The sequence below is a fragment of the Mercenaria mercenaria genome, chromosome 12 (genome assembly GCF_021730395.1).
Source record: "Mercenaria mercenaria strain notata chromosome 12, MADL_Memer_1, whole genome shotgun sequence".
Taxonomy (NCBI): Eukaryota; Metazoa; Mollusca; class Bivalvia; order Venerida; family Veneridae; genus Mercenaria; species Mercenaria mercenaria.
Genome location: NC_069372.1, coordinates 52,480,287 through 52,494,922, shown reverse-complemented (window position 1 = coordinate 52,494,922; position 14,636 = coordinate 52,480,287). Strand labels below are relative to the sequence as shown.

At 35.6% G+C, this 14,636-nt stretch overlaps 1 protein-coding gene across 1 annotated transcript; it reads right to left on the bottom strand.

The window, feature by feature from the left end:
• Positions 1-5,617: 5,617 nt before the first annotated feature.
• On the bottom strand, positions 5,618-8,651 carry LOC123534251 (protein-tyrosine sulfotransferase 1-like). The gene is made up of 2 exons (XM_045316418.2): positions 7,285-8,651; positions 5,618-6,396 (listed from the first exon to the last, which is right to left on the bottom strand). The coding sequence occupies exons 1-2, from the start codon at positions 8,082-8,084 to the stop codon at positions 6,108-6,110; spliced, it is 1,089 nt and encodes a 362-aa protein (XP_045172353.2). The 5' UTR covers positions 8,085-8,651; the 3' UTR covers positions 5,618-6,107.
• Positions 8,652-14,636: the final 5,985 nt, after the last annotated feature.

The following is a 14,636-nucleotide window of genomic DNA, read 5'->3' as shown; positions in this document are numbered from 1 at the left end:
ACATAAAAAGAATAGAGATCCAACACACTATCCACTTCAGTACAAATCTGTTATGGAATGACGCATCGTGTCTAGAGTAAAGAATATACTACAATATACAAATCAACACCACTTATCGGAAAATACACCTGCTTTACCTGTTTTTGGATTTTACCAAGTACCGTTAAAATAAAATTATCGCGATCCATTAATAGCTTGAGAAATGTGAAAGAAGGTCACTAGGTCAAAATCAAGGTCAAATTTTATTTTGGAACAAAAAACTATGCATGTGGTCCAAATTTGAAGCATGTACCTTCAAAAATGTGAAAGTAGGTCACTAGGTCAATAACAAGGTCAAAGTCTTTTTCGGTACATAAACCTATGCATGTGGTCCAAATCTGAAGGCTGTAGCTACAGAAATGTGAAAGTAGGTCACTAGGTCAAGATCAAGGTCAACTCATGTCAAGGTTCATCTTGCCACTCAAAACTATACATGTGGTCCAAATTTGAATGATGTAAGTTATGGACATGAAGATTTTAAGTTTTTCCCTATATAAGTCTATATGAACCATGTGACCCCTGGGGCGGGGCCATATTTGACCCTAGAGGGATAATTTGAACAAACTTGGTAGAGAACCACTAGATGATGCTACATTACAAAATATCAAAGCCATAGTCTTTGTGGTTTTGACAAGAAGATTTTCAAAGTTTCTCCCTATATAAGTCTATGTAAACCATGTGACACCCAGGGCGGACCCATATTTGACCCTAGGGGAATAATTTGAACAATCTTAGTAGAGGACCACTAGATGATTTCATATACAAAATATCAAAGCCCTAGTCCCTGTGGTTTTGGACAAGAGGTTTTTCAAAGTTTTTTTCCTATATAAGTCTATATAACCATGTGACCCCTGGGGTGGGGCCATATTTGACCCCAGGGAAATAATCTGAACAATCTTGCTAGAGGACCACTAGATTGTGCTTCATTCCAAATATCAAAGCCCTAGGCCCTATGGTTTTGGACAAGAAGATCAGAAACCGTTTAACTGTTCCTGGCCAATGTGCCCTTGACCTTTGACCTAATGACCTCAAAATCGATAGGGGTCATCTGCTGGTCATGGCCAACCTAATTATCAATTTTCCTGACACTAGGCCCAAGCGTTCTTGAGTTATTGCCCGGAAACCATTTTACTGTTCCTGGTCACTGTGACCTTAACCTTTGACATACTGACCTCAAAATCAATAGGGGTCATCTGCTGGTCATGATCAATCTCCCTATCAATTTTTGTGACCCTAAGCCTAAGCGTTCATGAGTTATCATCCGGAAACCGTTTAATTGTTCAGGGTCACTGTGACCTTGACCTTTAACATACTGACCTCAAAATCAATAGGGGTCATCTGCTGGTGATGACCAACCTCCCTATCAACTTTCATGATCCTAGGCCCAAGAGTTCTTGAGTTATCATCCGGAAACGGATTGGTCTACATTCCGACCGACCGACCGACAGACAGACCGACCGTCCAACCTACCGACCGACATCTGCAAAACAATATACCCTCCTTCTTCGAAGGGGGGCATAAAAAAAAGAGTAAAATTCCTTGTTTAATGCGGGTAGTCAACAAAAGTCCCCACCTAGAATGAATGAAACAACTTTTTTCCAGCCGAGCCTAAGGCAGGTGTCATATTTACCTCCCCAGCATCCGGACTACTAGCTAATGCTGCTGGAAACAGTACCAATTTAAGTAAATCACCCAGCACTGAAACACTATCTGGGATATCAGCCGCAGCCAGGAATCAAGCCAGGATCGTAATCCAACCTGCTAACCACTGACTCCCTTAAGGAAGGATGCTCAAAAGAATGCTCCATCCTTTCTCTTGGCTTAATTTTTAATTTCAGCATTTGTTTTATTTCATTTTTTCTAACCCATCAAAAGCACTAAATGTTAACATTCTGTGTCAGTTTGTTATGTGCTTTTTCTGTTGACAATAACATTAAGTAATAATACTGTTGGTATTAGTTTATACAGACCTATTCCAGGCCTGGATTGTGAAGCAAATTCTACAACTTGTACTAACCACTCCCTGATATTCCCGATGGAATTATCGCCACATGAGAAGCCAATGTCCATTTTAATTCTGAATGCCAAGCAAGGGATTTACTGGTACCATTTTTACATATTTGGTGTGACATGGCCAGGGATCTAAACCAAGACCTCCCCACCCAAAGCGGATGCACCACCACTCAGCAATCAAAGGAGTTATTACTGTTGGTAGATGCAGGCACCATTAACTTAAAGTAAACACTTTGGTGTTTTAATAAATCTACCAATACAAAAGTCACACAAACTTTTATTTGTGCTCATGCTTGATGGATAAAATAGATAGTTGTTTGAAATGGATGATGATACTTTGACATTAACTTTGCTATTCAAACCTATTTGTGAAAGCATGACAAAAATGCATTTAAGGCCAGAGTTTTTTTATTTTTCGTTTTACGGGAGCGCCGGTCCTAAATATTGCAAAAGTGGAATAAAATTAAAATTCATTTTCCCGAGTTTTATTTTATTTTTTCCGCCGGTCGGTTGTTTACAGCCCCAAAGAAAATAAAATTAGTGTATTTTCACCTGGACGTAATTTCACAGGAAGGGAGTTTAACGCGTGCAAAATATCGTGTTTTGTCGTACATTTATCGGCATTAACAGGGTGTAAAATTCCACTCGCCTGCTCGCATTGGCGAGGTAAGTCTGAGTAGGACGAGTGGACCTCACTGTGCCGATCGGGCGAGTGTTTTTTTTACGTCCTTACTTTACCAAAATTCAGAAATTACATCTACAAAACGTCAACAAACTTTGAGATGGTTCAGTCGCTACCTGGATTGACTGGAATTTACCCGCGAATCGTAAAGATATCAAAACGTCATGCCGGTAATTTTCCATTCCACAAGCACGTGTGACCTATCGTAACATCTAATTTACATCGACACGTACACAAAAACGTGCGTAGTGCATTCATTTTTTAATATTTTCGCTTCAAGTTTTCAACACCCCTTGAGAAATAATACTTTTGAATTTATAATGATTTTAATAAGATTCGACAGAATGCAGGCAAAATTCTATAAAAACGGTCGAATTTTTCATATAATCATTTGTAAAAATTCAAACAGTGCGATCTTAGTTACTTATTTCTTTCTAAAAGTAAATAAATGATGAATACTATGGGCTTAAAATTCAGACTTTTGACCAGAAAGTACAAAAAACAGAATAAAAAAATCTTAAATAATGAAAAAGCGGCTGCGATTACAATACATGGAGTAAGACGATTTTTGGCAAACAGATTTCTGTAGGTGCAGCAGAATAGGTTACGTGACCTCGTGAACGTAAGTAGAAATGCGATTTTAAAATAAAGCAATGTGATGTCACTGCGGTTTTTAATAAGTTTTAAATGAATCTTTGTACATGTATTTTTTGACCAACAATTTAAAAGTTTTTCTTGTCAAACAATAATGTAAATTCCTTGAGGGCAAATAGCTCACAGAGGTAGAATATCCACTATAGTAACTATCGTTTGAGACATTTACCTTTTATACGGGATATACAGCACATTCGCTTTTGATAACAAATTAAAGAAGAAATTTTTTATTGATTTCTATTTCTCAGCAATTTTAAGAACCGATGCGGTACGATCAGACAGTGATATGTCACATGGCGCGAAAACATGACGTAATGCCATGACAATCTCGAGCAAAAATACCGCTTTGATCTCCGCTTCAGATGTCAAGATACTGAACACACTTCTTTTAGCTCTTAGAGGGGGTGTAAATTGATCATGAAAACAAGGTCAACTTACTTAGTTTATCACTGAATAATTACCGATAATCTTTAACTTTTTTTTTTTTCTCTCTTTTACACGGGGGGATGGACGAGATTGTGTCCCAAATTTTTTTAGACACTTTAAAAAAATTTATTTTTTCAGGAATTAATACTATGTACAAATCTCCTTTTAAAAGGACAGATTAAATATTAAATTGCTAAAAATTTTCCCACCTTTGTTTTAAAAATTTAAAATTACAAATTTGCCATGAAAAGGGAATACAATATCAAAGGGCTTGACATTAAATTTTATTCCAAAACATTTTTTTTTGCAGAAAAAATAATGTTTGTAACAGCAGTTTTTTTTTCTTTTTTTTTAAAGTGACCCCCACACTTTTAACAGGGTTGGGATGTTCGGCATAAACACTGGTAGTGTTGGAAAATCCGCAGTGGTCCTTTCTTTTGTAACTTCAATAGAATTCTAAGTGTATAAAGAATAATAAAAAATACTTTTTATTGGGGCAAATTTGACAAAAAGTGATCAACTTCATACTTGAAATTTGTTAGTTTAAAAAGGGCAAATTTCAGAAGCAATTCAAATACTTGAACTAATGTTTTTAAAAGGGGCAAATTACAGAGTTAAAGAGGTAAATTTCGATTCTTTTTGCGAAATTTTTTTTTAACACGAAAAAAAAAATTTTTTCCCCAGCACGGATGTTATTAAAATTATTTAAAAACTTTATTTGCTGATAAAAAAACCGTATATTTTGAGCTGGGTAAACTGTAAAATTAGCTCTTAAAGTGATTTTGGTGAAAGATACAATAAGTAATATTATGTAAAAAAAGAAAGGGTTTACACAGAGAAGATCAAAAAACCAAACCCCCAAAAACCTACAAAAACTACGGGCCCACTTTTTTACCAAAAAGTGTTTAGTCTCTCTTCTGTCACTGAAATTTACGGGGGCTTTTGTAACAGAAAAAAATTTTTTTTGTCTCCATTAAATTTAGTAAAAAAAGTTTTCTGAATTTTAAAATTGCCAGTGTGAGTTACGTGCCTGAAGCATTTTATTCACAAGCATGCATGAAATTTTTTCAATGTTCATCCGTAAAATGGCTTTAAGTCTTAAAACATAACAATACTCAAAATTTTAAAATACGGGACACAAAACAAGTAAACAAAACTTGAAACGAAATTTTATCAAAATAAAAAAAATTTTAAAAAAAATTCTATTTTTTTTTTATTTTTTTCCGAGGTGCTCATTTTAAGCTTTTTATTTTTATTTTTTTCCCCCCCCCCTGTCTTTTTCAAAATCTCCCGTAAAACGAAAGATAAAAAAACTCTGGCCTAAGTAAATAAAACTATTATATGTCTTTAACTGAAAAAAAAAAAACCATCTGTTTGATCAGGTGGGAACAATCAGTAAAATCAATTGAAAAGACATAGGTTGTACAATGAAAAAAAGATTCTAGGTTTCTAAATTTCTGACATTAGCATAGATAACTGACTTTTAAATAAATGTTTTAAGTCTAATTAAATTTTGTAAAAAAGTTTTATCTACAAACAATCGTATGTAAAAAAGTTCTGAAGCAGTAATAAACTCATATACTTGGAATCTTTTAATCCAAGAAAACTTACTTTTTTTATAATTTTCTTCAGTTTTTCGCCTTAATCATTTCCAAATAAATTCTTAAATAAAGAAATAAGATGTCAAAAACAGAACTTCTCATTACCAACCAAATGCAAACTTTGGGGCCTTGGGGATTTCAACGGAAAATTTTTATTAATTAGAGATTTTTCAATACATTTCAAAAAATTTAAAAGTTTGCAATTGGTCATATTTAAAAGTGCCTCAGTGGAAAAAAATAGCAACACATTGATCCAAAATTTAATGTACTAAACATCTATATTTGCACACTTTGTTAAAAAGCAGTAAAAAAAAGCTAAAACAAAAAGAGGGCAAATGAATGGATATTTCAGCTACATTATTTTTTAATAAGCAAAAAAGCAAGAATATTACTAAAATAATATGTAATAAAGAGGGTCAATTTTAGATGTCAAAATATTCCTTCAAGTTGCAACATCCCAAACAGGACGATCGTAATTAACCTTTAGCCTGCTGATGGCAAGTGATTCTGCCTTTGCGACCAGTGCAGACCAAGATCGGCCTGCATGGATGCTGATCAACGTCTGCACTGTTCACTATTCAGTCAGTAAATTTTCATTGAACACCCCTTCAAATAATAAATGGTACTGCCAAAACTGAATGAAGGACCTGAGTACATTTTAGAAATTTAGCAGGCAGAAGGTTTGAAGATATCTACAAATCTTCCTGCAGCCATTTAGCTGGTTTATCACGTTGCATCACCTCGTTCTCTCGCTTCATCCAGAACTCAGCATTCTGTTGTATATGTAAGGTATTGTTTGTAACTCTTGGATCAGCTTTGCCGTAGTTGGGAGGATTCGAATTAGGATTATACCCAAAGGTGCTCAGCATCGGAGCAATTTTGGCCATATCTGTGACAACATCTTCCGGTATATGTCCAACCCATTTGTTCAATGCTTCCAGATTTACTGGCTTGATAATCTGGTCTGTCGATGCCTCCCTCCTGTAAATCATGAAGTAAATAATGAATATGTGGCCAACTTTCAGTGAAAACAATGACTAGCTATATATATGTAAACTGCAAATAAAACAAAAGTGCAAAGAAGATACCAAAAGTAAATAATCTAGCGGAAGATGATATTTCCCTATAATATTTCTGTTAAAGGAGGCTGTGCTTAACAAGTATGCCCACAGGCAGAATGTCGAGCCCGCCAGCTGTCAAGTGTGACCTTGACCTTGGACCTAGGCACCTGGTTTTTGTGCATGACACTCCGTTTCATAATGGTGAACATTCACGCCAAGTTACATCAAAATCCCACCATGCATGAAGAAGAAATGCTCCGAACAAACTTCAATTTGACCTTTGATCTCCAACTGTGACCTTGACCTTTGAGGTAGGAACATGGGGTTTGCGCATGACATGCCTTCTTGTTGAGGTAAACATTCATGCCAAATATAAACAAGATTGATCTATGCATGTCAAAGTTATGGTCCGGACAAAATCGGACGCACGGACGCACGCACACACATACACCAAAAGTGGTGACTAGATCGAGCTCACAGCAAGCGGGCTCGACAATAAAACTCTCATGTGTTGGAAGAAAGGAATTTCATGTCACAATAATGATCAAAGTCCCAACAAAGAAACTTTCTGAAAGACAATGCATTTGCAAGCATCATACTTGTTTAAAATACTCATTTGCAGAAGGTTAAAAATATTTGTAGATGACTCTAGAAGCTAATGGGACTTCTGCATCATATAAGAGCAAAGTGTAATGAAAACTTGATAAAATTGAGTTTGTGCTCTGCAAAACTGCCAGTTTACAAACTTTTAAATGAAGTTCTGTGAACTTCAAAACAGTGCACTTACTTTGAAACAGTATTTACTTACTTTGAAACAGCAATTCCTCCTGGCTTTTCCACAAAATCTTCATGATGGAGTACGGACTCATTCCAAGGAATACCTAGGAATTTAATGATACGCTTCAGCCAAATCTCAGGATGCAAAATCAACTGCTCATAATAAACTGGAAGACAACTATCCTGTCCAACCTGCAGACACTGTGTGTACATCACCTCGGAATGTAGACTCCATTTAGACAAACACTGTCTGTAGTCCCTTAAATCAAATCCTGAAACAGACACTTTGCGACTAATCAATGAATGTACAGTCGCACGACCATCTCGAATCATGTAGATAAATTTAGCATTGGGAAAGACTTTCTTTAAATAAACACTATGCAAATGTGTCAATGGATCTTTATTACATAAGTATTTTGCCCCCTCTCCGTGTAAAGCTATGATTTCTAAAATAAAAGCAGACAGAGCTGATTGAATGACATTATCATCTATTCCCGCTTCCAGAAATAGTTTCCTCCTTTCCGGTTCTTTCCAGTTCTTCCGCATTCCAAGAAGTAATGGTATAACATGTGTTTCTTCCCCACATCGAACATCCGGATGAGCATCTAGCATTGCTCGCATTAGAGTTGTCCCACTTCTTGGCATGCCGCCAATAAAAATCAACGGCATGTCACGATGATAAGATATCGCCAGATTATTTCTATCATATATTATCCGGTTTTGATTCTGCTCGCATTGCATATGTCTATACATCAAAATAGAACACAGAAAAAATATTAAACCAAGATATGTAACTGGATTTCTAAACACCCTTGGCATAGTTTGTTCCATGTTTAAGGACTTTGAATGTGAAATTGCTTGTACATAAGAAATGGGCCTCTTCAAATCAGGTCAGAGCTCCTTCATGTATCATCAACAACACTGAAAAAAATACACAGTATGATGAATTGGCTATTGTAAGTAACTATTACCTTGTATTTTGTCTCAAATTTTAACCCTGAAAACATTTTAACTTTTTTTTATTTAAACCTTGGAATCATTTTATCTTTTTGATATTTAAACTTGGAAACATTTCAACTATTGTGATATTTGAACCTTAGAAACATTTTAATATTTTTAGCTCGACTATTCAAAGAATAGTCTAAGCTATTCTACTCTCCCTGGCATCGGTATTGGAGTCACACTTGGTTAAAGTTTTGCATGCAAGTACACACAGCTATCATTTAAAGGCATATAACTTTGAAACTTATTTTTTCTTTTTCTAGGTCAATTACCAACCTCACTGGGTCAAGTCCCATAACTCTGACATGTATTTTGGGCAAATTATGCCCCCTTTTAAACTTAGGAAATCCTGGTTAAAGTTTTGTGTGCAAGTTCCATATAGCTATTATTTAAAGACATAGAGCTTTGAAACTTATTTTTTCTTTTTCTAGGTCAATTACCAATGTCACTGGGTCAAGTCCTATAACTCTGACATATATTTTGGCCATATTATGCCCTCTTTTAGACTTAGAAAATCCTGGTTAAAGTTTTGCATGCAAGTTACTATCTCCAAAATTAATGCAGATATTGAATTGAAACATCACATGTGTCTTTGGGGTTATAAAACTAGGTGATAGCATCAAGTCCCGTAACTCTGACATGCATTTTAGCCAAACTATGTCCCCTTGAATTTATACTTCTTTGAACCGGATAAACACATGAACACTGTAAGTTGCTCTTTATATAGATTAGTTAACAAATATCATAAGCTGTTTTCAGATTTAAGCAATCTGAAAAAGCAAACCCCCTTTAAATCTAAAACCTGGATTATGTTGGCCTTAAAATTTGAAAGTTGAAAACATTTTAAGTTCTAGAATAAAGACTCCAGAAACACTGTAAGTTCTGTCACAGAAAAGTACTGGAAACATCATCATTTCTGGGACAGAGAGAGAAAAATCTTGGGAACATTTCAAGTTCTGGTTTAGAAAAAACCTCAGAAACATTGTATGTTAGTCCAAATTTTAAAGATTAATCTGACAATGATGTAATATTTATAATTTCTTTATTTGAAATTTTTAACTTTTTTTTCGTAAAAAAAACCCCTACCGGTACCTTACCACAATACTGTACTTCAACTTTCCAACTTTTTGCACATAATTTACTCACACTACACACTACAGTGGAAATAGCTCCACTACATCATACAAACCATGGTTTTACTTTAAATTAAACAATGTTAGAAGCATATTTTAATAACTTACACCAAATTATCAGTAAAATCAAAGTTTTCATTGAGAAAAATGAACTGGTCAGTGGTTATAATAAGTGAACACACCTATTACTAGAATTTCAATTACTTTTATCCTAAGGCAGTGTACTTAACTGCACTGAATAATGTATTTTTAAGTGGCCAAAACCTATATTCACCAACTTCAGAAAACATTAATTCTTCATTTCAATACAATGACAGTATTATTAAAGAACAAGAGCTGTCCAAAACAGCCATATCACCCGCTGTTGTGTTTTATAGTGGAACGTTGGCTGAATAAGTAATTAAGGAAGCTGAAGTTACAGTTCTGCATGTCAGTCATTACCATCTATTGATGTAATTTAAGATTTTTGTGTTATGTGCTCTGCATTTCCTCTCATTGCAAACTATCCTTGTATACAAAGTTCCTTTACTCTTCCTCCAGCAAAGGCAGCCTTACTCTGCTATATATCTAAAATGGACTAGTTCTATCATTCAATGCGGACAGTACCATTTATTACTCGGAGGGGAGTTCATTGAAAATTTACTGACCAAATAGCAAACAGTGCAGACCATGATCAACCTGCACGGATGTGACAACTGATCTAGCTTGGTCTGCACTGGTTGCAAAGGCAAAATCACTTGCCGCCAGCAGCTAAAGGTTAAAAGACTTCTGTTTGTGCTCTGCACTTCCTCTTACTGCCATCTATCATTACATTTAGTTTCATTGCAATCTTAAACATCAGTGGCATTAAATTAGTTATCTTTGAGTCATAAGAAAATTAAGTATAGAATTTGTTTTAGTTTTTGGGTGGATTTAACTATAGGTCATATGGTGGATTTCCAGCTTTAATGGTGGAGGATTAGATCCAAGATGCCCCTCTGGGCAGGTACAAAAATGGATAATAATACAATGAGAGATCATAATTGCCCTTGATTACTCACTGGTTACACATACAATTTTGATAGAGGGTTGCACAATAATATTTGTAAAATTATTTTGGTCAGCATTTTCACAAAACAATTTTTGGTTGCGGGTTTATCCCGCTACCAAAGTTAAAGTGTATTTCTGACAGTCATAGCATCTTTATTTTATTCCGAATCACATCCAAAGGATGTTCATGTGCTACACAAAATAGTCCCATTCATAAACAATGCGGATGAATTATCAATGAACAAGCAGATCTTACTCAACCTGTATCCACTCACACTGACCATTTAGATGATATAAGATCTATCAATGATAAGGTATTCCAGCCCATGGTTACATCACAACCTGGGTCAGGCAGAGTTCATCTTAGCCATGAGGCTCATTAAATTTGTATTTGTTTCTCATTCATGTATATTCATAGACTGGCGTTTAAACAGAAAATAAATCTACCAAAAACCCACAACCATCAGACATTTCAAGGCTTTGATTAAAAATGCAGACAAAGTAAACTTTCATAGTGGGAGGTGGGAACAGGGAGAGGGAGTGGGGAGGGCTAAGGATAAACAAATATATAAAAGAAACTGAAACTTTTTGTCGGATCGGGGATGCTTAAATCCCACATAAAACTCCATGTGCACAACTCCACATGCTGAACAACAATCTCATGATGTTTGATAGCTTTCCTGTGAAGTTTCAGTGAAATCCGCTTAGGGTTTTAGTAGACGTTCTTCAACAAAATTGTTGGCAACAGCCGAACGATGGACATCAACAAGAAAGTGAACTTTCAATCCATTCCCTCTATACTAATGGTTATTTAGATACTGGTTGACGTACAAAAACTAAAACAAAACTTGCTGGGACAAAATGTGACACAGCCTTAAAAGCAGATAGAATTATGAAACCTGTGCATTGCATGTCAGATCATGAGAGTGGACAAGTTTCAATCCATTTCCGCTAGTACTTACTAACACACCAGCTCGTATACTAGAAATTAACCATTTCAGACACAGATACAGATGTGGTTGCTGACAAAAGGTTTAATGCAATATCGCGACTTATAGTTTAAATAGTGAAGCTGAAATACTATTTACTAGTTGCAATACTATTTACAAAGAGGATGCCTTTGACCAAGTTTAGCAAATATCTATCAATCAGTTAACCTTTAACCTGGTCTGTACTGTTCGCTATTCAGTCAGTAAATTTTCAGTGAACACCCCTTTGAATAACAAATAGAACTGCTCAAATTGAATGATTATAAGACAGTCCATTTTTGAAATTTAGCAAGGTAAAGGTTAAATGAGAAGTTGTTCAAAGGTTTTTTCTTTAGAAGCTCTTATGCCCCTAGCATTATAATCAAAAAATGGTTAATACAGGTCTAACAAGGATGTACAGACCAAGATTTGAGATCATCAATCGTAATGTGCAGTTGTTCGTTTAAGGGTTAAGTTAACAAAGATATCAATAAAGACAACTGATTAATATTGATTTAAATGGTCCACTGACCATCATTCCCTGCTGCTATCCAAACAATCAATTACAAATGTGAGACAATCGCCTAAACTGGAGACTACTATGGTAACATTAATGTGTAATCTGACAATGACATGCAGCCCTTAGATTGTATTTGTAATACAAATGATGTACGATTTTTATGATAGGAACGCTAATGCTGGTGAAATCTCTGCATCACACTATATATGAAAAATGACTGAATGTGCATCAAATGAGGGGACTTCTACAGCTAAGTCCTACTAGGAGTTATTGTCTCATTGATCTTGAGAATATATGATCCACAAATTCATATACCCATAAAAAGAGAACCCCTTTAGCCAAAACCACGAAAAATATTGCCCACGAAATTAAATGATTCCGCAGTACTTTAAATGTAGGAGGTGATCAAACTCACAATCCCCAGTTTCTTAGTCAGATAGTGTAACCACTGCTTCTACTCTAGAACAATATAAACCTTTGAACATACTGATGAAGACTTCTAATATGATCACAGGTTGTAAAACTAGTTGTGATTGGTCAAAAGTAAATCTTACTTAGTAATCAGGAGATACTAGCATGGAGGCACTAGAATACTTCTGTATATACAAAAGGTACAGTTTAATGAAAACAAATTGTCTTAAATGGAACATTAACTCTAAACAAGAGATCACAGAGTGATCTTGGTGCCCACCAATGTGCCATTTTTGAGTGTTCCAAATTTCAAGACTTATTGACTAGCTCAAGGTCAAATTTCATTTCCGTACACAACACAAATCTATGCATGTGGTCCAAATTTGAAGCCTGTACCTTCAAAAATGTGAAAGTAGGTCACTAGGTCAATGTCAAGGTCAAAGTTTGTTTCGGTACACAAAACTATGCATGTGGTCCTAAATTTGAAGCCTGTAGCTACAGAAATGTGAAAGTAGGTCACTAGGTCAATCTTAAGTCAAGGTCAAAGTTCATTTCGGTACACAAAACTATTCAAGTGGTCCAAATTTGAAGGCTGTAGCTTGAGAAATGTAAAAGTAGGTCACTAGGTCAAAATTATGGTCAAATTTTACTTCGGAATACAAAACTATGCATGTGGTCCAAATTTGAAGCCTGTACCTTAAAAATGTGAAAGTAGGTCACGAGGTCAATGTAAAGGTCAAAGTTTGTTTCGGTACACAAAACTATGCATGAGGTCCAAATTTGAAGGCTGTAGCTTGAGAAATGTAAAAGTAGGTCACTAGGTCAAAATCAAGGTCAATTTTTATTTCGGAATACAAAACTATGCATGTGGTCCAAATTTGAAGCATGTACCTTAAAAATGTGAAAGTAGGTCACTATGTCAATGTAAAGGTCAAAGGTCATTTCAGTACACAAAACTATGCAAGTGGTCCAAATTTGAAGGCTGTAGCTTGAGAAATGTAAAAGTAGGTCACTAGGTCAAAATCAAGGTCAAATTTTATTTCAGAATACAAAACTATGCATGTGGTCCAAATATGAAGCCTGTACCTTCAAAAATGTGAAAGTAGGTCACTAGGTCAATGTCAAGGTCAAAGTTTTTTTCGGTACACAAACTATGCATGTAGTCCAAATTTGAATGCTGTAGCTTGAGAAATGTGAAAGTAGGTCACTTGGTCAAAATCAAGGTCAAATTTCATTTTGAAACACAAAACTATGCATATGGTCCAAATTTGATGCCTGTACCTTCAAAAATGTGAAAGTAGGTCACTAGGTCAAAATAAAGGTCAAAGTTTTTTTCCAGTGCACAAAATTATGCATGTGGTCCAAATTTGAAGGCTGTAGCTACAGAAATGTGAAAGTAGGTCACTACGTCAGAATCAATGTCAACTCATGTCAAGGTTCATCTTGCCACTCAAAAATATACATGTGGTCCAAGTTTGAATGTTGTAGTTACTGACAAGAACATTTTAAAAGCTTTTCCCTATATAAGTCTATATGAACCATGTGACCCCAGGGAGGCCATATTTAACCCTAGGAGGATAATTTGACAAACTTGGTAGAGAACCACTAGATGATGCTACATTACAAGTATCAAAGCCCTAGGCTTTGTGGTTTGGACAAGAAGATTTTCAAAGTTTTTCCCTATATAAGTCTATGTAAACCATATGACTCCCAGGGTGGGGCCATATTTGACCCTAGGGGTATAATTTGAACAATCTTAGTTGAAGACCACTAGATGATGTCACATACAAATTATCAAAGCCCTAGGCCCTGTGGTTTTGGACAAGAGGTTATTCAAAGTTTTTCCCTATATAAGTCTATATAAACCATGTGACCACCAGGGCGGGGCCATATTTGACCCCAGAGAAATAATTTGAATCATCTTGGTAGAGGACCACTAGATGATGCTTCATACCAAATATCAAAGCCCTAGGCTCTGTGGTTTTGGACAAGAAGGTTTTCAAAGTTTTTCCCTATATAAATCTATATAAATTATAGAAATAAACAAAGGGCCATAACTCACTCATAAATTGTTGAACCAGTCTGATTTTCAGGGGGACACAACTAGGGCACCGATACATCATTCTGACAAAGTTTGGTCAAAATCCCCCCAGTAGTTTCTGAGGAGATGCGATAACGAGAAATTGTTAACGGACGGACGGACGGACGGACGGAATGACAGACGGACGGACCACGGACGCAGAGTGATTTTAATAGCCCACCATCTGATGATGGTGGGCTAAAAATGTGTTATGTTCTCTTTCTGTCATTCTAGACTATT

What these genes read in the sequence shown, in the direction of transcription:
- LOC123534251 (XM_045316418.2), bottom strand. Translation starts at nt 8,084, where the DNA reads ATGGAACAAACTATGCCAAGGGTGTTTAGAAATCCAGTTACATATCTT. An exon ending in GGAGGAATTGCTGTTTCAAA is followed by an intron (nt 6,397 to 7,284) that starts GTAAGTAAATAC and finishes CATGATTTACAG; the next exon opens with GAGGGAGGCATCGACAGACC.